The sequence below is a fragment of the Muntiacus reevesi genome, chromosome 8, assembly GCF_963930625.1.
Source record: "Muntiacus reevesi chromosome 8, mMunRee1.1, whole genome shotgun sequence".
NCBI classification, from domain to species: domain Eukaryota; kingdom Metazoa; phylum Chordata; class Mammalia; order Artiodactyla; family Cervidae; genus Muntiacus; species Muntiacus reevesi.
In genome coordinates this window covers 84409465-84437233 of record NC_089256.1, presented here as the reverse complement: position 1 = coordinate 84437233, position 27769 = coordinate 84409465, and the positions used below count along the sequence as shown (strand labels likewise).

Here is a 27769-nt window from a genome sequence, read left to right as displayed (position 1 = left end):
GTGTTATTTATTTTTTTTAACTGTGTGTTATTAAGAGCAGCCAAAAAGGCTGCGGAGAGCAACGCTGCGAGGGCGCTGCGCGCGTTCTCGCCTCCTCCGCGCAGGTGGGATCGCGCAGGAGGAGCCTGGCGTCGGGCCGGAGCGGAGGCCCGCACTTTCTCCGGAGGAGCGGCGCGGAGTCGGCAGCCGGAGCAAGGCAGGAAACGAGAGGACAGCGCGGTCGGCAGAGGAAGGGTAGAGGCGCCCCGCCTAGAAACTTCCGGGTGAAAACCTCAGGCAGCCGTTACCCGCGGCGGCCCGCCGGCCCGGCCCACCGAGTGGCCACGCCCACTCACATGAGCGTAGCCCCGCGCGACCTGCCGCGGCGTCACGTGAGCGGCTGCCGTCACGTGAGCACGGCTTGCCCTGGGCTCCGGCAGCGGCTTCCTCCTGGAGTTGCACTAGCTGTCATCTCTCGGTCTCCCGCGGGCTCGATGGAGGAAGAGGAGGAGGAAGCGAGGGCGCTGCTGCCAGGCGGCTCGGACGAGGCGGGCAGAGACAGCCGGGCCACCCCTGCTGCCTCCGGGGCGCTGCAGGCCCTCTGCGACCCCAGTCGCCTAGCGCACCGGCTTGTGGTACTATTCCTGATGTGCTTACTTGGCTTCGGTGAGCCGGCCGGCCTGGTGGGGTGGGACTGGAAATCAAGGAATTCCAGACTGTCTCGGAGTTGCGTTGAGCTCCAAGGTCCTCCCGCCCCCTTTTTCCCCCACCTTCACGACCCCCATTCAGCCCTGTTGCAGGCTATTCAGTGTCCCGAAGGTGGGGGGTCAGGGGACTGAGCTGAGTGACTTTTGTCCCACTCATTTGCTCTTGCAAGAAGTTCCAAAAGCTAGCAATTTGCCTTCTTGGGCTTTAGATATGAGAGAATCCCTAGATGTCAAGGTTCCTCTCATGACACTTTGTTTAGAGGGAATTGAGAAAGATGTAATCCCCTCCTCCAAAGAAGCCTCCAAATATACTTTAAAGTATTTAAAGAATATTTAAATTTTTTTGATTGAGGTATTCGTTGGCAGTCGTTTATGTTTCTCTTCCTCTTTGGTAAAACGTATGAGTGTGTCTTGTTGATTGCTTCAGTGGGTAGATGTATTCTTGTACTCCTCCGCTCTGCTAATGTGAAGCAATCATACTGGACTGGACTTGTGCTGTTTGGTTTCTGTTACGAAATTTGGTGACTGAAAGCAGTTTCTGGAGATAATTTTTTAAAAATATCTGCTTATTATGTCCCAGCAACTAATTTTTTCCAGTAACATTCTATGTCAGTATCAGCTTGGTGTGAAAGTAATAATGTATTTTTCGCGGACTCGCTGGATTGGTGTAATCAACAGGTTTATGGTGGATACCTTTATCTACTGCTGGAATATATAAGTAGGCATGGAGGCTGCTTTGGGCTTTAGTTTCTTTGCATCTCTTTTTGTTCCCTCTCTTCTCACTTTGTGGAAAGATGGTGCCCATTCATTAACTTTGAAGCCTGACATTGATATTCCTTACAGCCATTAAAGCAGGATTCATAAAGTTCTGAGTTTAGGAACAAAAAATCAAGAACAACACAAGACACTTAAAATTGCCCCTACTTTAACAATTTATTTTTAGTGATTTTTATGTTTACCTTTAGTGGGTTTCAGAAGCCAGAGTCATAACTTTTCTAATGACAATTTTATTTCTTTTGAACTGGTGGCTTCTCATGTATACTTCTAGACAGAGTTAGTGGAGAAACAGAGGCAACATTATCTCGTGGCCTATCAAAACTCTGTCGATTTTATTACTGTAAAAAGTCTGACCTCTCTCCACTTCTTTCTTTCTGACCCTCCAGAAGATGTTACTATGTTTTAATTTAACCTTTTAGAACTCTATTTTATTTTTCTTCATTCCTGGCTGTGTATTTCCTGAGTTATTTGATCTTGGATATACTGTTTGTGGAATTAGAATTCTTATTTTGAAAACAGATCTAGTCAGAGTAGTTAAACTCCATTCCTGTGTGCTCAAGTGGTGGCTTTAGGTAACATTACTAGGAAACTGCTGAGGATGTTTTTGACATTTTTCATGTGTGTGTGTGTGTGTGTGTGTGTCGGTAGCTTTAAGGAAAATATAGCTGTTTCATGAAGATGCTAATAAAACAATAGACATAGGAAACAGGATGAAAGTAAGGTGGAAAACAACTTCCCTAGGGCTCATCTGGTAAAGAATCCGCCTGCAATGTGGGAGACCTGGGTTTGATCCCTGGGTTGGGAAGATCCGCTGTAGAAGGGAATGGCAACCCACTCCCAACATTCTGGCCTGGAGAACTCCATGGGCTGTGTAGTCCATGGGGTGGCAAAGAGTCAGACACAGCTGAGCGACTTTCATTTTCAAGGTGGAAAAACAGTTGTTGATTAACTTCTTAATCCAGGTTCCCAGTATTTGCTGTGTTTGCTGGCTGCTACTGAGGCTAAGTCACTTCAGTCGTGTCCGACTGTGTGCGACCCCATAGACGGCAGCCCGTCGGGCTTCCCCGTCCCTGGGATTCTCCAGGCGAGAACACTGGAGTGGGTTGCCATTTCCTTCTCCAATGCATGAAAGTGAAAAGTGAAAGTGAAGTTGCTCAGTCATGTCCGACTCTTAGTGACCCCGTGGACCGCAGCCTACCAGGCTCCTCGGTCCATGGGATTTTCCAGGCAAGAGTACTGGAGTGGGGTGCCATTGCCTCCTCTGGTATGCAGGTTAATAATTTGTAAATAACTTGGTATGTTTTCTCTGGGTTATTTGGCTGCAACTTAGAAAGTCTTAATGGACAAGAAAGCAGTCCAAAAGAGTTTCCAGTGTCTGTCTTTTTTTTTTTTTTTTTTTTTTTTGAGTTTCCAGTTTCCTTTAGTCCCTAGTATAAGCATTGCAAATCACCATTGGAGTAGTAATTGCAACTTGAAACTTTTATATGGAAAGTATTACTAAAAAGAAATTTGCTTTTCCATTTTCTAGGCAGCTACTTTTGCTATGATAATCCTGCTGCCCTTCAGATTCAAGTTAAACGGGTAAGTTGACTTTTCAACTGTGTTTCTTTTGTTGGCTCTGGAGCAGATACATTGCTGAAGCATCAACTCTCAGATTGCATGGTCCGAAACATTGTCTAATGAATCCATTTGAACATCTGTTGTCACCAAATCTGTGAGGGCAAGGAGTATTCTTGACTTGGAATGAGTGGCCACAGAGAATTCATTTATGGCACTTATGACTTGATATTGTTTCATACCTTAGATAAATAACTACTATTTCCACAGTGCAACCCAGAAGGTATTGTGAATTTTTGTTGGCATTTCTCTCTCCCACTGTGTAATCATCAGAATGACAGATGATTTGGTAGGAGAGTATTTTGCTTTCTTAAATATGTTAATTGTTATTTCATTTTTAAAATGTGGATACTGATGGCAGAGGATTGTCCATGTCAGTATTTTTGATATTTACAGTTTCCTATGTATTTAGATTTTTTTTTTCCCTTTGTAAGTTTTTTTTTTTTTTTTTATCTTTGGATAGGAGGAAATACACAGATTGGCCCTTCACATTCTAAAATGAATGAGAAAGACCAAGAATAAGTGAGGTAGGAGGAAAGGACATGCTAAAGATTGTCCTTTTTCATGTGGGTGAAGCCCCACGCAGGTAATACACAGGGAATGGAAGTGCAGAAGACACAGGCAGAGGTAGGCAGAAGTGATCCCCCTAGTGCAAGAGCTGATGGATGCTGAACTCCATGAAGCCTCGGAAATGGCTGCAGACTCAAGAAGTTCCCAGGTGTGACCATTTTTCTGGAGGTAGAGGCCAAAGCTGATAGTGACAGTAAATGATTAAGAAATGCCTCCACTACCAGAAAGAATGTTTTGATTGTCAGTTGCTACACTTTAACTGCTTTGAAAAAAATCGTCTTGTTTTCTTCCCATGTAGGATATGCAGGTGAATACCACGAGGTTCATGCTGCTGTATGCCTGGTATTCTTGGCCCAACGTAGTTCTGTGTTTCTTTGGTGGCTTTTTGATAGACCGAGTATTTGGAATACGGTAAGCTTGGGGAAAATCTCACTTACTGGTAAATATGATTATTAAGAAAGCACAAGACTAGATTAAGTATTTCTAGAAAGAACTGAGTAAACTTGTGTATTGAGTGTGTTAACCTGCATTTGTGTGTGTGTGTGATTTTGGTTTTTGAAACTTGGTTGGTATTTCAGTTAAATGCTGGTAATGGTGTATGGAAACTCAGTTATCTAAAGGTAAATTATGCCCTCACTTGGAATCAGCAAGCCAGGTTCTGATTTCTGTTGCTGCCACTTTCTCAGCTTCTTAGTTCTTCTGATCTGTTCCTAGCTTCCTGAGCCTCAGTTTCCTCACTGGTAAAATATGGATAGTATTTCCTGCCTTGCACGGTGGTTATAAGGATTGAGGGAGGTGGATGCACAGTATTTGGCATGTATTTACTGTTTACCTCTCCCAGCCCCAGTGAGATTTTCTCTTCTGCCTTTCTTTAGGCATTAAACTTTCTGTGACCACTCCAGTTAGATGCTGAGGAAGGCCTCACATTATTAGCTCTGTCAGTTTTCATCCTGAGGATGATGTGCTGTTCATGGAGACTTTAGGATGGATGTAGTCTGGAGCATTTTCAGAAGGCAGAGGGCAAAATAAAATGGCCATGTGCTTTCCAGCCATGTGTGCTGAAAAAGAATTGAAGAAACTATATGTGTTTAAGCTTGGGGACTAACTTAAACACTTTGATGAGTGTATAAGGAGGACTTTCATTTGGTTGGTCTAAAGGGGTAGAATTCACTTGAACTTGAAGGAAACAGATGCCATTTATATGTGATGAAGATTTTGCTTGATCATGAGTTGTTTTGGGAAAACTTTCAGTAGACTGTGGTATGACCATTGCACAAGGATTTTTGGAGGGACTGGGATTTCAGAAGGATGGTTTACTCATATAATCTTTAATGACTCTCCTAATACTGGTATTTTATTACTCTTGGGAAACATTAATGAGCTATTCAGAGTGTGGAATGTTAGAGTAAGCAGATTTATATCATTTCTCATGGTCCCTGTTTTTCCTTTTAAAAATAGCTTTTGGTTATACAGAATTAGCTGAGAAGGCAATGGCAACCCACTTCAGTACTCTTGCCTGGAAAATCCCATAGACGATGGAGCCTGGTGGGCTGCCGTCTATGGGGTCGCACAGAGTCGGACACGACTGAAGCGACTTAGCAGCAGCAGCATACAGAATTAAGACCACTTAAAATTATTTAATAGAATTCCTTGGAATCAACCCTAAACTCAATAAAAATTTGTGAGGAATGTCCATTTTTAAATGGGAACCCTGGGAACTTCTTGAAGATTATTTAACAAGTTTTGTTGAAGAGATGATAATGGCTTAAACAGACATGCCCTTACCAAAGCCTCTGGAATCCCTTTGGGATTAGAGACCTCTATGGATTAGCATTCAGCCTTGGAAAGCTGCTGATTTCAGAGGCCAACCAGAACCTCATTTTTCTTCCTTTGGAGGGAATGCAGAGGAGTCCAAGAAATCCAAAGTGAATTATTACTGAAGGATTTGGTGATAAACTCTTAATTCACTTTCTTTCTCTTTTTCTAACAGATGGGGCACCATTATTTTTAGTTGTTTTGTTTGCATTGGGCAGGTAAGACAAATTGTTCCCTGATTCACTGTGGACGCTGTCTCTTGAATACTTGTCTACTTCCATCAGCACGGATGTATTTGGTGAAAGCCTAACTTAATTAAGCAGAGTTCACAAATGCCCATGTGACATAATGCACAGTCCATTTTAAGCTTCAAGACAGATGAACACTGATACTTAAATTTCACAGATTTACTAAGAGGAAACACTAAAATCATTGTAGAAGTTGTGTTTCATCATATGTTACTTATTTTGGATTCCTTGAATTTTAATTTTCTTTTTCATTGATCCTACATTATATTCCATGTTATAGGTGGTTTTTGCCCTGGGTGGAATATTTAATGCTTTTTGGCTGATGGAATTGGGAAGGTTTGTGTTTGGGTAAGTTATGCATAATTTCATTTGTCTTAACATATTACTGTTTGGGGGGCTTCCCAGGGGGCTCAGTGGTAAAGAAAGAATCTACCTGCAGTGTAGGAGAATTGCAGGAGATATGGGTTTGGTCCCTGGGTGGGGATGATCCTCTGGAGGAGGAAATGGCAACCCACTCCAGTATTCTTGCCTGGAAAATTGCATGGGCAGAGGAGCCTGGTGGGTTGTAGTCCATGGAGCAAAGTGTTGGACACAACTGAGCGACTTAGCACATGCACACGTTGCTGTTTTAGTGTTCATTTATCAATTTATTAAAGATTTGCCAAAATATGTTATTGTGTCTTCTGGAGAATTACTTCAAATTCTTGAAATCTATCTCTCTCTTTTTCTCTCTCTCTTTCTATATGTGTGTGTGTCTGTGTGTCTGTGTGTGTATATACACACACAACTGCTCAATTGTTGTCTTAATTTTCCTTTACAGTAAGCAAGAATTTTGAGTGGTGACAGTTAACTCTGTATAGGCTTTGAATATTAAATAGTTTTCCAGAGATGATGTTTTTCTTAGGTGTTTTGCTTTTCTGTTGTGTTGAAGACTGTGATTTAAACATCATGTGGAAAAGTGTAGACCATCAATTTCTAGCTTGGTGATTAATGTACATTTTGCTGTTTCTTGATGGATAATGTGTAGGTCCTTTTGAATCATGTTGAAAAGACTTTAATGAGCAGATTACTAAAAGACCAATAGCTCTTAATGAATTTCAGTGTCTGTTCTGTAAGCTCATTCTCAATTCAGCCTTGGGCTTCCTGCCTGGAGGGATGCAGACAACCTAACTTATGCTTTTTACAGGTACCAGGGACCTGTAGCCATAGGTGACACATTCCCAAAAGTGGTCTAAGTGAGGGAGAAGGGAAAAACGGTTTATTAAAATGTGAAAGGGACTCAGAGGTAGATGTGTGATCAGAAATGGCCATCCATATAGGATTTGGATTCGTAGAAGCGGGGAAATATTTTTAGATGAGGACAGTGGTGAGGAGGACTCAGTGTTTGAATGCAGAGAAGAGGAATCTCTTACCTGAAGGTCAATATTTAGAACCTGCAGAAGGAAAATTAAAATCTGGAAAGTAGGAGAATGTCAAATATGGAAGATACTGGCCTAAAAAGTGTGAATCTGTGTGTTTTCACAAAGTATGGACCACTCTTCCCGGATGAGCACTTTATACAGCGTAGATGGTGATGTGGTAGCTCAAACTCCTTTTATTGCCAGGCAGGGTTGTCATCGCAGTATGTTAAATTACCTGTACTAAGCAGTGTAAAACTATGAATGCAGGTTTGTGTGCCTGATGCCCAGTGAGGTACAGTGAAATGTAGGCGTTTAGAGCAGAGAAAGGTATACTGCAGGGCTATGCAAGGAGACGAGGTGGCTCATGCCCTCAAAAGCTTCATGCTCCTGGAAGGGTTTTGGCAAAGCATTTTGAAAGACAGACGAAGCGGGGATGTCTCAGGGTACCTGATCAGCTCGTGTGCAATGCTGTTACTGGCTGATGATGGGCGGTGATGACGGGAGGCAGTAGGGTGGTGTCACAGGGGTTAGCTGTGTCAGTCCTTCGGCTCCCGGACTTAAGCTCCCGGGCTGTGTGCTCCTGGTCATCGCGTACTTCCTTTTGGTGGGAGCAGTTTTCACATCTGCAACACAACTCAGGAAATTCGTACCAAATACTATTATCTGTGTCCTTCAGAGAGGAGCTGCAGCAGAGGATACGGGCACAGGCCTGTCCCAGGAAGGCCCCATAGATCTACTTGGTTACAAAACAACCCGTCCAGGGTGGACTTCGTGGGTAGAAGTCTGGACTGCGTACAGTGTGGACGGTGTGTCTGCACCTGATGTCTGGACCTGGCCTGGGGTGACCCGAGGGCTGGCTCTGCCGACTGGAGGACCTGCTGTGGCCCTCTGTGTGGCTTGGCTTTCTCATAGTGTGGGGGGCTCAGGGTAGCTGGACGCCTTACACAGTGGCTCAGGGTTCTAAGTGTGAGCGTTTGAGTGAAAAGGCAGATACCCCCTTTTATATCCCAGCCCCACCTCCACCACCTTCTACTCGTTGAAGCAATCACAAGCCCATCTAGATTCAGAGGAGGGGCGTAAACACTACCTCTTGATGGGAGGAGTGTCAAAATTTTACACCTGCTGCCTTGCTAACTATGACATTTCTTTTAAAAACTGTGACTTTTCTTTCCTTATTTTAGGATTGGTGGGGAGTCCTTAGCAGTTGCCCAGAATACATATGCTGTAAGCTGGTTTAAAGGCAAAGAGTTAAACTTGGTGTTTGGACTCCAACTTAGCATGGCAAGAATTGTAAGTATGACAGATAACAAAGCCAAATACGAGGCAAAAGATTGACTCTTGTAACTGTGTCTTAAAGATTACAGGATGAAATATATTTGTGTACAAGTTGTTTTGGTTTTTCATATATTTTTCTAGACCGTAATGTACCATTTACCTTTAAGTGAAGGCATTTCTAATCTTATTTCACCCAAGAGGAAGCAGTTTCAAATGCTAATTGAGCATTCGATAGTTTAGAGGTTCTGAGCATTGGGACAGATGGATCACAGAGGTTTTATTCTCTAACTTCTTTACCCATTTTCAGCATTACTGCGGTGAAAGTCTTTATGTATGGTCATCCAGGCTCTGCTTGCACATTTCTAGTGATAAGAAGGTCTCATTCATCTACTACAGTTAACTTTTTGTTTTTTAAACAAATTCTCAAAGTCATGTCACTTTATAAAAAGCATCCAAATACATTATTTTATTATTATTTGTTTATTTGGCTGCTCTGGGTCTTAGTTGTGGCCCATGGGTTCTTTACTTGCAGCACGTGAACTCTAAGTTGCAGCACGTGGATCTTAGTTCCCCAGCCAGGGATTGAACCTGGGTCCCCTGCATTGGGAGCATGGAATCTTAGCCACTGGACTACCAGGGAAGTCCCAACTGCAATTAACTTAGTGAAGCTCAGTCTCCCATAGAGACAAGATCTGCCTGCACAAGTAGCTTTTACTGATTGTTGGACTTTTGCCTTCTAGTGAGTGTTTATTTTCTCTGTCAGGCACTAGCATTTTGCCTACATAGACAGATCTGAAGGTCTTGGTCAGACATACTCATTTCCTGTGCTTGTCTAAACCATGTGGCCTGGGTTTCAGTTCCATGACTGTGGTGCTCCTGCCTCTCTGGACTTCACTGTGGGTGGTCATGCTCCTTCCAGCATTTGGAACCTGGAAATGATCACGGTGTTTCATGATAGGCGGTCTGGTAGAAGGGTACCCAGGAGAGCTACATTATGTTGTTATAAACTCAACCTGGAAGGTGTTTTGGCCATCCCAAATCCTGTTAGGTTTTTTTCTCATGAACTCTTTATGAATGGAGGTTTTTAAAAAGATTCTTGCCATTAAAAGTCAAGATTTAAAAAAAAAAAAAAAGTCAAGATTTTAAAGACTGTAAAATGGCATGAAAATCCTTGGAACATAGTCTTAGGGAAGAAATCCAGTACAAAAAAATGCAGTACAAATGAAATATTTTTAATGTAATGCTTCATCTTATGAAATATATTACACATATGTGTGTTGTATATATATAAAACATTTCTAATTTTTGTACACGTGAGCTTTTTCTAGTTTTGCAGTATTATAAATATAGCTGTTGTGCAGTGACACTCCAAAACTTGTCTGTATCTCTGATTGTTTCCTGAGGCTAGATTGCTCGGAATGGAATTATTACTGAGTCAGAGGGTTTGTTTGGGTTTCTTAGAACTGTTGAGACATATTTCCACCTTATCTTTTCAGAGATGTTTCTATCTCTGTCTTTGGGATATGGGAGGATCCTTCTTACTGTAGCTTTGATAGTGCAGGCTATTATTTTTTAAAAGTCATTTTGTCAGTTGGATAGGAAACAGCCAAGTAGTACTTTAATTTTTTACCTTTGATAACTAGTGTCGTTTTCCACGTTCTCTAAATTTTATCCACAGAGACATTCTGGCTGCTTCATAATGTATCTTGTGCAAATCAAGACTTGTCTATAGCAGTTGGTGGATCTCATCATCCAGTAACTCCTAGAAGAAGGGAATAGGAGCAGTTGAGCAAGGCTCATTCTCAGTGATGCCACTGTGGTTACTAGTGATCTTCAGGTTCTTTTCTTTGTGGTCACAAACTAGTTAATAATCCATTCACCTTCATCTAGAGGAGCCCTGAGTTTCTCAAAAGGTGTCTCAGGGGCCTCTGTGATGCAGGGCTTATCGGATGGTAAGGGGCCTGAGCTGGACGTGGAGTGAAGCAGATCTCAGGCAGCCTCCTCTGCAGTAGCCAGGGTGGCTTGGCTCTAGTCCGGATGGTGTATTTAGGGTCCCTGTGAGACGCGTGAGACCAGCGGAGCCCATCAGAGCTGCTGGGGTAGATGGAGGTTCAGTCTCTTTTTGTGTTTTTTATGTCTCTGCACTTACTCAGAAGGATCGTGGAGGTTCCGGCTTTACCTCATCATGATTTTTCTGTTGGCTGAGTTGGGAGCTTGTCTGATTTTACATACTTGGGCTATTACCATTACCCTTCAGGCAGTGGACTTCTCACTTCTGCTGTTTTTCATGCCTTGCCTGGGGGTTGCAAGTCCAGCAGCCTTTTGGTTCTTCTTTGTTACTTTTAAAATTTCCTTATTTCGAGAAATATTTATTGAGTACTTGCTAAGCCAGGTCACGTTAGGCATTTTTAGATTTAAAGGGTTATTAAGACAACATGTCTTTGAGAGGCTTGTGTTTTCGATGATATTGAGGGAAGTTTCTGGTAGCTCTTCATTTATACCTTAATGCTCATCTGAGTAGTGCTGGCTACTGTTTTGTGAGAAATGGCCATTTGTGCCCTTTACCGTGAGAATCTGGTTGAGGACCCATTCGTTTCTTAGTCTCCAGTGTCTGATCTCAGCAGTAGTGTTTAGAACACTTCCTTGATTTCTTCTCTTGGCTTCAAGGACCCTACAGCCTCATCGTTTTCTTCTTGCTTCCTCTTCTGCTATGTCCATCTCAGTCTTCTCAACCTGTAATGTGGGCTGGGTCATTGGACACCTTCTCATTTCTTTTGACACTCACTTCCTTGGTAATCTTATCTGGTTTTGAAGTTTTAAATAGCACACCTTTGCTCCTGAAGTTGTATTGTCCAGGCCTCTCCTTTGAATTCCATCCCTCATGTGTAGCTTTCTCACTGACATTTCCATGTGGATGTCTCGTAGGCATATCAAACTCAACACAGCCAGAGCCCAGCTCTTGCTGTTCCACCTCCCATCACCCAAACCAGCTCATGCTAAAGGTTTCTCCTTTTCAGTTGTGAGCAGTTCTTTTCTTCCAGTTTCTCAGGAAAAAACTGATGTCACTGGGAACCACTCCCTACCACTCGCTCAACTCTCCGCCTGTTTTCCAGTAGCGAATCCCGTCAGTTTTACCATCAGAGGGTATCTGCAATCTGATCGCTTCTCACTGTGTCCTCTCCCAGTCTCCCCAGTCCAAGACCGTCATCTCTCTTCTTCATTATGGCAGCAGCCCCCAGCCAACGTCCTGGCTCCTGTGTCATCCTCACTTGTAGGGGGTTTTGAGTATAGCCGCCAGAGTGAGTTTGCTAAAATGTAGGGATTGTACCAGTTCTCTACTTAGGATCCCAGTGGCTTCCGGTCTCATACAGGAAAAGCCAGAAGTTCTTGGATTACCAGTAGCCTGCCTTCCCCCCAGTTCCTCCCTGAGGACCTCATCTCTTCCTGTCTCTCCTTCGCCGACACTGCTCTAGACTCTGTGCCCCTGGCCTTGAGCACGCCGGGTGGCCTCCCTCTCGGGGCCACGGCACTGACTGTCTCCGATCTGGAGTGCTGCGCTTTCCCCGGGGCGGCCCCACGGCTTCCTTCAAGTTCTCAATCCACAGTCACATTCTCAGCAAGGCGTCCACCCCTTTCTACTCTCCTTCCATGCTTTATTTTTTCCTTATTTTTGAAGGAAACATGTATTGCTATTTGATATGGGCTTCCCAGGTAGCTCGGTGGTAAAGAATCAGTCGGCGTTGCAAGAGACTTGTAGGAGACTCGGGTTCAATCCCTGGGCCGGGAAGATCCGCTGGCAAAGGAAATGGCAGCCCACTGCAGTAAGCTTGCCTGGGAAATCCCATGGACGGAGGAGCCTGGCAGGCTGCAGTCCCTGGGGCCACAGAGACTCAGACACGACAGCTCGCCACGCCAAGGACAATCAGAGGATGAATTTTTTCCCAGATGTCACTATCAGAAAAAGCTGTGCTTTTTCTGAGCCAGAGTTTGTTATTGTCTTGGGTACCCTGTAAATTCTGTAACTTGTGTTTTATTTTTGTTTGGGCTACTAGGAAGTTCTAGATGTACGGTGCTGTTCTGAATACTAGCATTTTCTATAAATTGCCAGTTTTGTGTAGTAATCTTAGCTGTGGCTTTATCTTAGGTTGTTATTTTTCCTTGTAGTGTTTTTTTTTTAAATTATCTGTTGTTTAATGATCCCTATTATACCTATTTCTCTAAGCTACTCACATCTTTTTTTTTTTTTTTCAAGCAGGACAGATACAAATGAAAATGATGATGGTTTTTTGTCTTCCAGGGAAGCACAGTAAACATGAACCTCATGGGATGGCTGTATTCTAAGGTTGAAGCTTCACTGGGTTCTGCTGGTCACACAACCCTTGGGGTCACACTTATGATCGGTTAGTCAATCCTGAAGTCCCGTTTTTGGTCTCTTCTGAAAGCTGCTTACGCAAAGTGGTGTGACAGAGAGGGGAACCCCGGTTAGACCACTTGGTTATAGTTGTGCCTGCACAATTCACGAGTTCTTGGACCTAATTAGACACAGTGAACACAGTAGCATCGTTCATCCCACTTGTGTTTTTATTTCCACTTTCTTAAAATCAGGATCTTGTCCCATGGGTGCTTCAGTGTTGTTGCAATGAGCAAATGAGAGTATATGTGAGATCTGAAAATAGTCGGGGGGTTTATACCTCCCTGTAAGGTGGTCATTAATAGTCTGTAGCAAAAGGGAGAATTGTTCCCTTCAATCAAAGTCAGTCTGCTTATGAAACTTCGATTTTGTAGATGTCAGAGGTGATAGGATGTGATTAGAAACCTAGCAGGTTGGGAGCCCAGAGTCTGGATTCTGGTCCTGACTCATCTTGGACAAGGAAGTTAACCTCCACGTCTTAGTTTTCTGTAAAAGTGTGGCTGTGTGACTCAGCCACATAGATCACTTCTGGCCCCAAGTGCTGGTGGCTAAGGCTCGGTCGTGCTGGCTGCCAGCTGGTCAGTGAGAAGCGGATGAGACGCTCTTGACTCATCAGCTGTGCTTCTCTGTGCGGTAAATTTGTCTAACTGAGCCCCGTGGGGTGTGGAGGACTGCTTGCAGAGCCCTGGGGAGACTTGTGGGTGGCGAGCTGCAGGCTCTGTGCCATCTTTTATTCCATACAGTTCCTTGGTACAGGATGGTGAAGGGACTGCTGTGTCCACAGACTCTTTGCAACCCACGGACTGTAGCCCCCGCCAGGCTCCTCTGTCCATGGGGATTCTCCAGGCAAGAATGCTGGAATGGGTTGCTCTATCCTCCTCCAGGGGATCTTCCTGACCCAGGGATTGAATCCAGCTCTCCCTCATTGCAGGCAGATTCTTTATGACCTGAGCCACCAGGGAAGCCCAAGAATACTGGAGTGGTCAGCCTATCCCTTTTCCAGGGGATCTTCCCAACCCAGGAACTGGGGTATAGTGAGAGGTAATGCTAGACAGGCAGCTTGTTTCTAGAGACCGCTCCTCTCTTCACCTCCCTCTCAAATTCTTTGCCTCTCAAAAGCTTTTTCTTACTTCCAAATGCTCTTCAGTATTCTTTCTAGTTCCCTCCATGATGGAGAATTCGAGAATAAATTTGAAAGAATTTTAGAGCCAGGAAAGATCTGTGCCATCAAGTCAAAGCTGCTTATTTTACAGATGGGAAAATTGAAGCCCAGAGAGGTTAAATTCCTTGCCCAAGATCAATCAGCTGGTTAGTGCCAGAAGCAGAACCCACGTCTCCTGACTCTGCAGTCTTTCGTATTATGTCGTATTGCATCAGCAAATTAAAGATTCATTAGCTTTACTAAACTTCTTTTTATTAAAATCTTGAGGAGCGTAAACTCTCTTCACTCTCTGTTCTGATTCACTTTAATGATATGAGTCAGCCTCGGTGAGTAATGCTAACTGCACGGAGGAGAGAGTGAGAGGGCTGTGCTGTGGGAGGGCTGGTGCCCTTGGCCTGCCAAGGGGCGGGGGTTAGACTTGGGAAGGAGTCAGAAGGAACAGGAGCTGATCACAGGTCAGACTTTGCTTTTGCAAATCTATCCTATTCCCCTGCCCCGGTATCCATCCATAATGGGAGCTTAGGCTGAATTAAGAAATTCGGACTAATTTGCTAGCTGGTCATCGGCTTTCTTTAATCTGTATTCTGATTATAAGACTAGACTAGTGTGTTTTAGCCTTTTCCTTCTAGTCTCCAACCTTCTACTGGGAAATAATTAATATACAGTAATAGCAACTGTTATGTGTTGAGTGCTTCCCATTTGCACTTCCTTTCCTTCTGTCCTGGTTTAGTAATTGTAGTTTTTTTCATATATGCATCCAGATGCCATCCCTTTCCATGGCTAAGTTTTCTGCTGTTAATATAAAGTGCTGCCTTTTAGGAACCTTCAGCTTGGTTCTCTAAAAAAATCTCTCTCTCTCTTACATTATAGGGGGTATAACATGTATTCTTTCACTTGTCTGTGCCTTGGCTCTTGCTTACTTGGATCAGAGAGCAGAACGAATCCTTCATAAAGAACAAGGAAAAACAGGTTAGTCTGAATGCAAGAAAACTTAGGCTTTTGGGAATTATGGCCTTTTTGAGATAATTTACAATGAGGTAAGTTCTTAATAGTAATGTTGTAAACCCAGTGAGGCTTAATAATACATGTTTATTAAATCTTTTTCTTCCACTTACACTTTTTAAAAAGTTATATCAATGTATAGTCGATTTAAATCTTTTATTTCCAAATCTATTTCCACTTGTCTAAAGTTTTGGATACATTTTTTTCCCCTGTAAGTGGTTTTGGCAGAATTTACCTTCTTGATTGTACTTTGTATATTTGCAAAATGATAAGTGTTCCTGGAGGAGAGGAAGAAGATAGATACTAATCTAGATTTTACATTTTTCTATTGTCTTTTAAAATTATCCCCAAAGCTGTATTCTAGTAATTTACTGAGAAAAGTTTTTTTTTTTTAACTGAATTGCAAAAGTTAATCAGGTGATAAAAAGAATCCTGACTTAGAAATGCAGAGTTGCACTGACAGCATTACTCCTTTCTCCTCTCAGGTGAAGTGATCAAGTTAACTGACGTGAAGGACTTCTCCTTGCCCCTGTGGCTTATATTTATCATCTGTGTCTGCTATTATGTTGCTATTTTCCCTTTCATTGGACTTGGAAAGTGAGTAATTTCTAGCCTTCCATTTTTGTTGGCTAAATTATAATGAGAATTTAATCATATAAGTGTAAATTTTTAAGCTGTAAATTTTGCTTCTCTGGTTGTTAGTATGTTCATAGAAATTGTTTTACCTCCTGGGATATGACTGTTTTTCTTAGCTTGAGGTTTGTTTGCTCAGTCACTCACCTGTGTCTGACTCTTGCGACCCCATGGACTGTAGTCTGCCAGGCTCCTCTGACAGTGGGATTCTCCAGGCAAGAATCCTGGAGTGGGTTGCCATGCCCTCCTCCAGGGGATCGTCCTGACCCAGGGATAAAACCCACTTTTCTTGCATCTCCTGCATTGACAGGCAGATTCTTTACTACTGAGCCACCCAGGAAGCTGTAGCTTAAGATTTAGTATTGGTTTAATACTTGGATCAGGTTTTTGAGGAAATACCTAATTACAGTTTTTGATTCATAATACTGATTTATTTCAGTGCTTGATTTTGGATTTGGATTCTTTGTTTCCTGTTTATTGTTTTGTTAGGAAGTCTCTTACTGAGAAAGGAGACAGTGTGTTAGCTCATAGTGACAAGGCCCATCTCCATTTGTTAGGACTGCAGTTCTAGCAGACTCAAATTCAGGGTTTAAATCAAATTCTTCGCTTTATCTCCTGCCTCCTTTGTGTTTTTGTAGGCACCTACTTAAACAGAGTGGGCTTCCCTTGTGGCTCAGTTGGTAAAGAATCTGCCTGCAATCCAGGAGACCTGGGTTCAATCCCTGGGTTGGGAAGATCCCCTGGAGAAGGGAAAGGCTACCCACTCCAGTATTCTGGCCTGGAGAGTTCCGTGGACTGTATAGTCCCTGGGGTTGCAAAGAGTCAGACACGACTGAGCGACTTTCACTGTCACTTAAACAGAGCAGTGTGTGTGTTTGTGGAGGAGCATCTTTGTAATTACAACCCTTAAATTCAGTCTTTCATTCTACGGTTTGAGAGAGGAGCCTTTTACATTATTTATCAAAGGACTCATCAAGTATTGCTTTTAAGGAAAAGAAGCCATCTTGATTTCATATAGTAATACATTTGGGTTTCTGAAAATTTGTGTGTATTGTTTTCTATATACATAAAAGAGGAAAAATTAGGCATCAGTGTATTTTATTTAGTTGCTGAAGTACTTACATAAATACTAAAGCTTTAGCCAGTTGCTCGAAGATGAATATCAAATAAGATGGGAAAACAGTTTAGAAAGAAGGAGAAGTTGACTATTTTATTCAGTATTATTTTGCTTTTATTTTTACAAAAACAGAATAGTTCTAAATGGTTTATATTTTTTTCCCCTCTCTCTCTTTATTTTAGAGTTTTCTTTACAGAGAAATTTGGATTTTCCTCCCAGGCAGCCAGTGCTATTAACAGGTATTCCATTAATTCTGTAAATGCTTACTGTATGCTCAATGTGGGTCTTTCATTATAACCCTGTGTTAGAGCCAGAAAAGACTTAGTGAGCTAACGTCTACAGTGTGAAACCAAGTCTGTCTTGGGTCTTGATCCTGAACATGGCCATCTTTGCATTAATGGAAAACCAGCGAAGTCTTGGATCACTTTTATCTCTTTATATTTCTATTTACTGATGACCATTTTAGAAGAATGTTAAATGAGCTAGGAATTTTAGAATTAAGGACTTTGGGATTTTTTTTTTTTTTGCTGTGATGTCTTTGATTAAGTATCTTTTGTATTTTCTGGGCAGTATCGTATATGTAATATCAGCTCCCATGTCCCCAGTATTTGGGCTTCTGGTGGATAAAACAGGAAAGAACATCATCTGGGTTTTGTGCGCAGTGGTGACCACGCTTGCTTCCCACATCATGCTGGCCTTCACGCTGTGGAACCCCTGGATTGCTATGGTAATGTGGCTGCTGACGCTGAGGGGCCCGGGGGGCTCTGCAGCCTGTGCCAGGAGCCGCGCTCGGCTCTTCTGATCGCACTGCCGCTGATAGTGGGGAAAACGGTGACTTGAGTTCAGTTTCCACAGGATAACTATTTTTAAAGTATATAAATAATAGTCATTAATACATAAAGTCTTTTTGATTTCATTTGGCTGCGTAATACTCTCAATGCTAATGGAGAGTTTGAAATAAAATAGTCATATAAAAGCCAAAATGCCTATTAGTTCCCTGTATTTTTCATTAAGAGAAGTCATTCCGTCATCTAGCCCAGTATCCGTGATTTTACACTTTGTGTCTCTGACTCTTAATAGGTCAAAGAGTCATGATGAATTCATCAGGTTTTTGTTACTGTTCATCAGAAATGTCATTTTTTAAGGCCACAGGCTGAAGTGCTGTATTTCTTACCTGTTAATAAAAGAATATTGTGAATATATATATATTTGTGCCCTTGGTGAGAAGTCTGTGGGATGGATTCCTAGAAGTAGAAGTGCCAGAGCAGAGGTTTTGCACACCGGACATCTTGATGGGTGCTGTGAAACCTCTCCTGTAATGACTTTCTACCCGTTTAGAGCTTTACCAGTAATATATGAATGTGTTTGTTTTTTTTATTAATAGCGTCCTTGCTATGTTGGACACTGGCATTGTTTTAATTGTTGCCAATTTGATAGGGATTAATGATGAGTGATCTTATTTTAGCTTAAATCATAAAGTTTCTCCTTTAATTGGAGAAAAAGTTAGCAGTAGGTGATGTTTAACGAGCAGTGGTGGTTATTGGTTCTGTGCCCGGCTCTCTAGATGGGTGGTGATGACCCAGAGGTAAGATAATAGGCTACTGGCATGATGTTACCATGATTGCTTAATTTGTAATTCCTAATGAATACTGGGACATTAGCTTGCCTAAGACATTGGTAATGACTTTTTGCAAATTAGCTTTATTTTCTTACTTGGTGCATTTTGTCACTGGAGGAATACTGTTAGTGAGGGGCCAGGACCTTTCTGTATTGAATGTGAATTTTTAGCATAATTACTTTGTAATGCAATTTGTGTGGATATGCATGTGTTAGTTATTATGTCACTCTTGCTAATCTGCATCAAAGGAAAATCACCTTTTGGTAAATGTGAGTTTTTTGCTTTTTTCTGCGTTGCTTCCTATAGTGTCTCCTGGGACTCTCCTACTCACTGCTTGCCTGTGCCTTGTGGCCAATGGTGGCGTTTGTGGTTCCTGAACATCAGCTGGGAACTGCATATGGCTTGTAAGTGCACATGGGTCATATAATGTCTCTCCCTGCTGTGTCGATTTAATTATCTTATACAAGTCCAGGTCTCTTGCATCTAGTCATCTTCAGGCTTTTGGGACAGCTCTGAACCTGGAAATAACCAGAAAAGTCCATTAATCTATTTGTGTTATTATTGTGGCAAAAAAATGCCCCAAGCCCCTAACAGGAGAACAGGCGATAAGACACCCCGTAAGAGGGCATTGCTTGCTGACCATCCTACTGCCTGTTTATCTGTAGACTTCTCAGTGAGACGCTGGGTTCCTGTCATCTCTGGTGCAAAAGGCCAAAGCGGGGAACCACATCTGTAGTTGGCATTCACTTAGCCCTTTGTCTCATTCCGCAGGAAGGTGTCACGTTCATCCTGCCCGTGCTGAGGCAGATTCCCTTACCTGTGAGCCTAAAGTTAAGTAGTAGAAACAGTCATGGGGAAAAAAAAAATCTAATCAGATCATTTCTGATTGAAAACATCTCTTAGCATTGATAATATGTGGTTTATTCATATGATTATTTATTTATTTTTTTAAATTTTTTTATTTTTTCATATGATTATTTATAGTGACTTGCTATTTTGTGTATGCTGACTTTAGAATTGATATGTATATTTTTTTACTTTCTTAAATTGTAGCATGCAGTCCATTCAGAATCTTGGGTTGGCGGTCATTTCCATCATTGCTGGAATGATCTTGGATACTCGGGGATACTTGTTTTTAGAAGTTTTCTTCATTGCCTGTGTTTCCTGTAAGTGCGCCACCTGGCAACATTTAGCTTCTTCTAATATGTGGCAGAATGTCCTTGTTTATTGGAGAAGGAGATGGCAACCTGCTCCAGTATTCTTGCCTGGAGAATCCCATGGACAGAAGAACCTGAAGGGGCCTGGCGGGCTACAGTCCATTCAGTTGCAGAGTCACATGACTGAAGTGACTTAGCATGCACATGTCCTCATTTATACTTCTAGGTTTTTATTGTTCTCTTTCCCCCTTTTAAAAACCAAATTCCTAAAGTGTTGCATTCACATTTGCTTAATTCTTAGGTTGTGCATCTGTTTCCCAGCTAGTGATTTTTTTTTTGGTATTATTATTTTTTGATCTCTCCGTTTTTAAAATTATTTTTAACTGGAGATAACTGTCTTACAGTGTTTTGTTGGTTTCTCCCGTGCAGCTGCGTGAAGCAGTCATAAGTATACACAGGCCTGCTCCCTCTTGAACCTCCTTCCCCCAAACCCACAGAGCACGGGGCTGAGCTCCCGTGTTATACGGTAACTTCCTATTCCAGCTAGTGACTTCTTAGTTCTGTGAAGATTCATTGGCACTTTTCAGAAGATTCCTATCCATAAAGGTAGCAATAGAATCTACTTTCTATTCTGTTCTAAATATTTGTTTTTTTCATGGTGAATGTTATGTTATATATTTTTAATTGCAGTGCAAAGAAGAATGTAGTACAGATACATGTTATAGCATGAATGAACATTAAAAACATTCTCCGTGAAAAAAGTTACCCAGAATAAGTCATCCAGATCCCATACTCATCTTGTCTGTTTCATAAATACTTAATGTTTTGTTTTTAAAAAGCAAAACACTTTCCCCTTTAGAGTGGAAACATTTGAAGGGTCCTGAGTATGTCCCTGGTGTGAAGGTGTGGACATTAGTGTGGCTTAGGGCTGAGCACTCATGGTTTATTCATTAGTCTGTTTTAAATTGTTTTTATTGTTAGTCCTGTTATTTAATTTTACCAATAAAACATTTATTTAATGATACATTGGTTAAAAATAGGAAGCATTAGGAAACTGCTGAAAACTGCAAACATAAATCAGTATTTTTCCACTAATGTGTTCATCTTACACATAAATTGTGTTCATCTGAAGAAAATGTCACATAACATACCAAGATGTCTTTTATACTTCAGTAAGCTGTATTTAAAACGATATACTCCATAGTGTTCATCGCAGCACTGTTTATAATAGCCAGGACATGGAAGCAACTTAGATGCCCATCAGCAGACGAATGAATAAGGAAGCTGTGGTACATATGCACCATGGAATATTACTCAGCCGTTAAAAAGAATTCATTTGAATCAGTTCTAATGAGATGGATGAAACTGGAGCCCATTATACAGAGTGAAGTAAGCCAGAAAGATAAAGAACATTACAGCATACTAACACATATATATGGAATTTAGAAAGATGGTAATGATAACCCTATATGCAAAACAGAAAAAGAGACACAGAAGTACAGAACAGACTTGAACTCTGTGGGAGAAGGTGAGGGTGGGATGTTTCGAAAGAACAGCATGTATACTATCTATGGTGAAACAGGTCACCAGCCCAGATTGCATGCATGAGTCAAGTGCTCGGGCCTGGTGCACTGGGAAGACCCAGAGGAATCGGGTGGAGAGGGAGGTGGGAGGGGCGATCGGGATGGGGAATACATGTAACTCCATGGCTGATTCATGTCAATGTATGGCAAAAACCACTACAATATTGGAAAGTAATTAGCCTCCAACTAATAAAAATAAATGGAAAAATAAATAAATAAAATGATATACTCCACTGATAATTTTATCTGACTTCATTTATAGGAATAAAGACTGTACTTAAAGTGTGGCATTTGCAGATGATTGCTATGATTAGCCTGAATGCATTTTGTTATCTCAAAATTAGCACATCACATTTTAAAAATACATTATTTCTTCTTAAATAGTGGGCTGTATATGAATTAATGGACTTCCCTGGTCTGGTGGCTCAGATGGTAAAGAATCCACCCATCTTCCAGATCCCTGGGTCGGGAAGATCTCATGGAGGAGAAAGTGGCAACCCATTCCAGCATTCTTGCCTGGGAAATCCCATGGACAGATGAGCCAGGAGGGCTACATACAGTCCGCTGCTGCTGCTGCTAAGTCGCTTCAGTTGTGTCCGACTCCGTGCGACCCCATAGATGGCAGCCCACCAGGCTCCCCCGTCCCTGGGATTCTCCGGGCAAGAACACTGGAGTGGGTTGCCATTGCCTTCTCTGACATACAGTCCATGGGGTTGCAATTATGATTACATAGGAACCATTGGGGAAAAGTACATGTTTTTAAGGACCCTATGTTTTTTTCACTTCCAGTGTCACTTTTAGCTGTCGTCTTACTCTACGTGGTGAATCATGCCCAAGGTAAGAGAAGTTGAGGTATTTTAAAAAATTAATTTATTTTTTAATTGAAGGATAATTGCTTTACAGAATTTTATTGTTTTCTGCCAAATATCAGCCACAGCGGACAATTGTTTGGGGCCCTTGGATTGTCTCCATGCCCCTATAGAGGCCAGTGCTTTAGTTCATGTAATGACATTCTGTTTATAGTGTTAAAACACATTTTCCTTCATAGCATATAATTACGTATTCTGGACCTTCACGTTTATTTATTAAAATTGTTGTTCTGTTCTTGCTGGTCATTTCAGTTTAAGTTTCATGTTAGATGTTATTTTTATATTATCATAAAGAAGTATGACTTTAAAAAAAGTAACCTGAAGTCTTTCCTGTATACTTACTTTAAAGTATAACTGTGAGGACGTTTCAGCTTGTGTCTTATATTTTTAAAAAATGAGAAGTAAACACATTTATGGCTGAAGTTTGCATTTTAAGGTTGAAAGTGTTTGATAACAGAATGAGAAACTCAGATTTTTTTCATTTGCTTTTATTTTTTGTCCTTAATAAAATTTTTGTATTACCTTTAAGTTTTCTAGACTGACTTGCCCCTAAAGGTTGTCATGTATTTAGAAGGATGACTATATATGATGCTTAAATAATTTTAGGTCATTTCTTTTAATGTCTCTTAATTTTTACTGCTTATTAATAGTACAGTGTCCCAAAACCTTGAGCAATATACATAAGTCCAAATTTCTTAAAAAATGCTAACAGTAAGGAGTGATTATTTGTATCATATAAGGATTCTTAAAAAACATTTTCCCCCCCTTAGGAAGTTTTCAGGAGATAAACTATTTCTCACCTTTCAAAGCTTTTTTGTTACTTTAAGATGTATATGTACATGTGCACATTGGCACATGCATGTTTGAATTTTACTGCTGATAGTTACATTGAAAAAATTCCAAACTTGTATGTATTTTAGGTGGGAACCTAAATTATTCTGCAAAAAAAAGGGAAGAAATGAAACTTTCTCATGAAGAGTAAGTATTGAAAGAGAAAAGTCTTTATTTTGAAAATCTTGAAGCATTAGCAGTTTATTTCAAGATTGGGTTTAGACTTTTAAGAAATTAGTCTCTTGAGTTTTGAGAGCTAGCAATTATCTTTGGGACTGCTGTAACATAATTCTTGTTTGTCTTAGAAATTTTTAAGGGTGAATATCAAAGATTAAAATAAAATGAAGGGAATGAAAAGCAAGTTGGGCTTTAACTTCTGAGAGAAGAGAGAGAGAGGCCTGCAGTATTTGTAATTTAGTGGAGGAGAGAGCTTTGTCCTCACTTCCTGTGCTAGGCTTACCCTTTCATTCTTTCTCGTCTTTTCTTTTTCTTAACTAATTGTTGTTGTTCAGTTGCGCAGTGCTGTCCGACTCTTTGTGACGGTTGAGATAATCTTTTATTATCTAGTTGAGATAAACTAGTTAAGATAATCTTTTATTTCCTCCTGGTACTAACATGCTATTCTGTATTCTCTTACTTGAAACAGATTAAAGTATATAGTGTGGAATTTAGGTTCAATCAGTTTTTTCCATGAGTGTGTGCTGAACCATAGTAGTGATTCTATATTTTTTTTGAACTTTTTATTTTATCCTGGGATGTAGCCAATTAGCGATGTCGTGATAGTTTCGGGTGAACCGTGAAGGGACTCAGCCATAAATACACAAGCGTCCGTTCTCCGTTAAACCCCCTCATCCAGGCTGCCACATAACCCTGAGCAGAGTTTGAGGTGGCATACAGTAGCTCCTTGTTGGTTATCCATCCTAAACAGCGGTGTGAACCTGTCCATCCCAAACCCCCTAACTGTCCCCACCCACCCCAGCGGCCATGTGTGTTATTCTAAGTCTGTGAGTTTCTCTGTGTCCTGTACGCTCATTTGCATCATTTCTTTTTAGATTCCACATTTAAGGGATGTCATACAGTGCTTCTCTTTCTGTCTGACCTGCTTCACTCAGCGTGACACACTCTAGTTCCATCCTTGTTGCTGCAGATGGCATTATTTCATTCCTTGTAATGACTGAGTAATATTCCATCATGTGTATGTACCACATCTTCATCCATCCCTCTGTCAGTGGACATCTAGGTGGCTTCCGTGCCTTGGCTGTTGTAAACAGTGCTGCAGGGCTCATTGGGATGCATGTATCCTTTGGGATCCTGTTTTCCTCGGGATGTATGCCCAGGAGTGGGATTGCAGGGTCCTATGGTAGCTCTGTTTTTAGTTTTTTAAGGTGTCTCCATATTGATCTCCATAGTGGCTACACCAATTTACGTTCTCACCAGTAGTATAGGAGGTTCCCTTCTCTCCACACCCTCCCCAGTATTTATTGTTTGTGGGTTTTTTGATGATAGCCATTCTGGTCAGTGTGAGGTGATGTCTCATTGTATTTTTGATTTGCATTTCTCTCATAATTATCGCTATTGATAATTATCGCTATTGAATATCTTTTCATGTACCTAATGGCCGTCTGTATGTCTTCTTTGGAGAAATGTCTGTTTAGGTCTTCTGCCCATTTTTTGATTGGGTTTGTTTTGATGCTGTTGAGCATGATGAGCTGTTTGTAAATTATGCAGACTAATCCCTTATCAGTCATATTATTTGCAGATACTTTCTTTTGATGATTCTTTTTCTTGTTATTTCTAGTTTTTTAGATACTGAATTTTTTATGATTTAAAAAATTTACTTGTAAATATATACCATATAAGTTTTATGAATTTTGAGTAGGCTGAAATAGGATAGAACAAGGCTGTGTTTTCTGGAGATTGATTCTTGGTTGTCTCAAATTCCTTTTTTTTCTGGCCACACCTTGAGGCTTGTGGGATCTTAGTTCCCCACCCAGGGATTGAACCTAAGGCCTCAACAGTGAAAGTGTGGAGTTTTAACCAATGGACTGCCAGGGAACTCCCTCAAATTCCCTTTTAACATAGTAATTCTACTTCTGTAAATAGTTGATAAAATCATGTTTTAGAAGGATTTTTAAAGTCAGAGATACTCTATAAGTAAACAAAAGGTAAAAATGCAAATATATCCTAATTTTATTCAGGAAAAAGTATGCAGGCATATGTATTTCTTAAATCCATTACTTGTATATAGTGGGAAAAAGGCTGAAAGAAAAATCCCCAAATATTACCAATTCCATTTGAATGGTAGGATTAGAAGAGTTTATTTTTTTTCTTCGCTTTTCTATATTTTCTGAATTTTCTACATTGATCCTGTGTTGCTTTTATGGTCAAGAGGAGTGAAAAGATTATCCAGCAAAATGTGTAACTTAATACTTGACACTGCATGTTTTTTATAGTGGTTATGGTTTTGATTTTGTAATGATGGGGTTTTGTGGGGTTTTCCCCTCCCTTTTTTGATAATGTATTATATTGTGTTTTTCAGATGAGAAGTTTAAATGGCTGTATCATGAGAATGGGCTGCATACATCATTGGTTTGAAAACCTCCATTTTTTTTTTTTTTAATTTAGAGTTTAGTCATTAGGAAAAATAATAGTCTGGAGAGATTTTATATTTATATTTTGAATATAACTATTTTAAAGCATAACTGTGGGGACTGTGTCTTCTGTATTGCTGAAAAATTCTCCTTTGGAATAGGCTTATCTGTGGTGAAGTTTACAAAATTGCACCTGGTACATGCAGGTGATTTTGAGTAAGGACAGTAAATAATGGAAATCTTTGAATATTGTATTGACATAATTTTCACAAAATGTACCTTAAGGATATGGCTTTTTTTTTTAAATCGTAAAGCAAAAAAGCTTTTGAAGTAATAGAAAGGATGTTTTATATGGAATAAATAATGGCATTTTAGTAGGCATTCCCTTTTGTAATAGGGGATATTTGAAAGATAGTTTTATGAAGTCTCATTTCCACATACAGCAGATTTTGTTCTCCTCTCTTTAGTTATGAGAGGTTGCTGACCTTTTTGAGCTTCTCTATTTCTCTGTTACTGAGAACCCTAATCCCTTATGGACATGATTTTGTGGTGCAAACTTTCTGTATGATTTTTCCTATAGTCCAGTTAATTACTAAAAGTTATGTAACTGTAAATTATGGTAATTGTATATCTACCCAAATAAATAAAAGCACTGCAAAAGAAATACTTGATGTCTTTAAATTTTGACTTAAAAAGCATTAAAACACTGATTGTAACTCTTATTTATGGGGAAAATTATTTCTATAAAAAGAAAATCTAAGTTGGAATATGGAAAATTTGCCTAGTTACCGTCGAAAGATTATGGGAGTAGTTTTTCCTCCACAGAGTAGGACCTTACATAACATTTATGTCTTTTGCATTAAATAAAATATGGATATGAAATTTTTCTGGCAAACTGAAACACTCTTTAGCTTCCCTGGGGGTCAGACAGTTAAGAATCTGCCTGCGGTGCAGGAGACACAGGTTCGACCCTGGGGTCAGGAAGAATCCCTGGAGAAGGAGATGGCAGTCTACCCCAGTATACTTACCTGGACAGTCCCATGGACAGAGGAGCCTGGCGGGATACTCAGTCCATAGGAGTTGCAAAGAGTCAGACTCAACTGAGCGATTAACACTGGTCTGGTCATATTATATATTAAAGTCAAGGAATTTTTGTGTATTGCATTCTCTGGACATGCAGATATTTTAGACACCATTTAACATATTTAGCTGGTTATATTGTTTGACGTACATGGCATAACATCGTTAAGTTTAAAAGTCCTAGAACAGCTTGAAAGTGTATTACTTAGGGAAAGTTTATTTTTTCAGTACATCCGTTTTTCTGGTTTATTGTATCATTACTCAGTTGTTATTTCTTTAGGCTTTGACTGCCACGTGACTATTCTAGTCCATGGCCTCACCAGTTGGGAAAAGCTTCATTGGGGCTCAAGTTTCTGTTGTAAATTCTGTGAAACCAGGTTGTAGAGAATCTTGGATAAAATAGTCTTAAGAAAAGGGAGCAGCAAAAAAAAAAAAAGAAAAGAAAAGGGAGCAGCATGGATGGAGCCCCTGAGAAGGGATGTAACATGACCAATTAAAAAAAAGAACAAAAATGTAAGCCACTCACTGCAGCTGAGGCACAGAGGAAGTGTAAGGCGGGTGCCGGACCACAAGCGCCCTGCACCGCAGCAGACTTGCCTTCTTTGCAGAGTCTGGTTCAGTTTCCCAAGGAAAATCCGATTATTTCCAGGTTCTGTGTCTTACCGTGTCCAGGCAGTTTTTAACCGTTCAGAGCAGACCCTATCTGCTCTGAGTAAATATTAACAAATATTTAAATAGTAAATAATCAGGATGAAAGGAGAATTCCTCTCCCCCTTCTGCACCCCAGTAGAGCCCAGACTTTGTGGGGTACAGTGGACAAGAGTTGAGGGAGTGAAGTGGGAGGAGGGTGAGAGAGAAAAGATACCCAAGGTACCAGTTCAAGGTCACTGAACTGGCAGCAACAGGGCTGGGAGAGCAGGGATGAGGGATCGGCTGCAAGGGGAGCAGGGCTTATGTGAATGGCAGGAAGCCTGGCCTGAGATGTGGAGGTGTGGGGAGGTGGGCCCGGGCCATCTCCAGTTTCAGAGTCCTCGCTCAGGGGATGGAGTGAGAGTGTCAGAGAAATAAGTGTCCTTTTTGGGTTCTGATGGGTTTGTGGAGGTGCAATCCAGGCTTGGGGGAGAGGAGAGGGAAGGAATGGGCCATGTTTAATGGAGATTTTAAAATGTTTCCCATGACTTTAATTTTATTTTCTATGAATTTTAATGGATTACATGAATTTAATGGTTCTATGAATTTTAATGGATGCAGACTTGTGTTTGGCTACCACAATCAGACTTGCCAACAAAGGCCCGTCTAGTCAAGGCTATGGTTTTTCCAGTGGTCA

General features: G+C 41.0%; 1 protein-coding gene across 4 annotated transcripts; it reads left to right on the top strand.

The window, feature by feature from the left end:
- Window positions 1-375: 375 nt before the first annotated feature.
- MFSD1 (major facilitator superfamily domain containing 1) lies at window positions 376-26026 on the top strand. 4 transcript variants are annotated; one of them, XM_065943409.1, is made up of 16 exons: window positions 376-645; window positions 2992-3044; window positions 3949-4061; window positions 5641-5683; window positions 5994-6061; window positions 8295-8403; window positions 12686-12788; window positions 14832-14930; window positions 15449-15560; window positions 16896-16952; window positions 17284-17440; window positions 18638-18735; window positions 19385-19497; window positions 21861-21908; window positions 22861-22918; window positions 25311-26026. In XM_065943409.1, the coding sequence occupies exons 1-16, from the start codon at window positions 474-476 to the stop codon at window positions 25312-25314; spliced, it is 1407 nt and encodes a 468-aa protein (XP_065799481.1). In that variant the 5' UTR covers window positions 376-473; the 3' UTR covers window positions 25315-26026. The 4 variants fall into 4 exon arrangements, with proteins under 4 accessions (XP_065799481.1, XP_065799483.1, XP_065799482.1 ...); XM_065943411.1 differs by lacking the exon at window positions 19385-19497; XM_065943410.1 differs by lacking the exon at window positions 25311-26026 and having other exon boundaries at window positions 22861-22922.
- Window positions 26027-27769: the final 1743 nt, after the last annotated feature.

Bases quoted from the DNA above. Each gene is read 5' to 3' on its own strand.
- MFSD1 (XM_065943409.1), top strand. From the start codon at position 474: ATGGAGGAAGAGGAGGAGGAAGCGAGGGCGCTGCTGCCAGGCGGCTCG. The intron at 8,404-12,685 runs GTAAGTATGACA...TTTGTCTTCCAG, and splicing joins AACTTAGCATGGCAAGAATT to GGAAGCACAGTAAACATGAA. The intron at 12,789-14,831 runs GTTAGTCAATCC...CTTACATTATAG, and splicing joins TGGGGTCACACTTATGATCG to GGGGTATAACATGTATTCTT.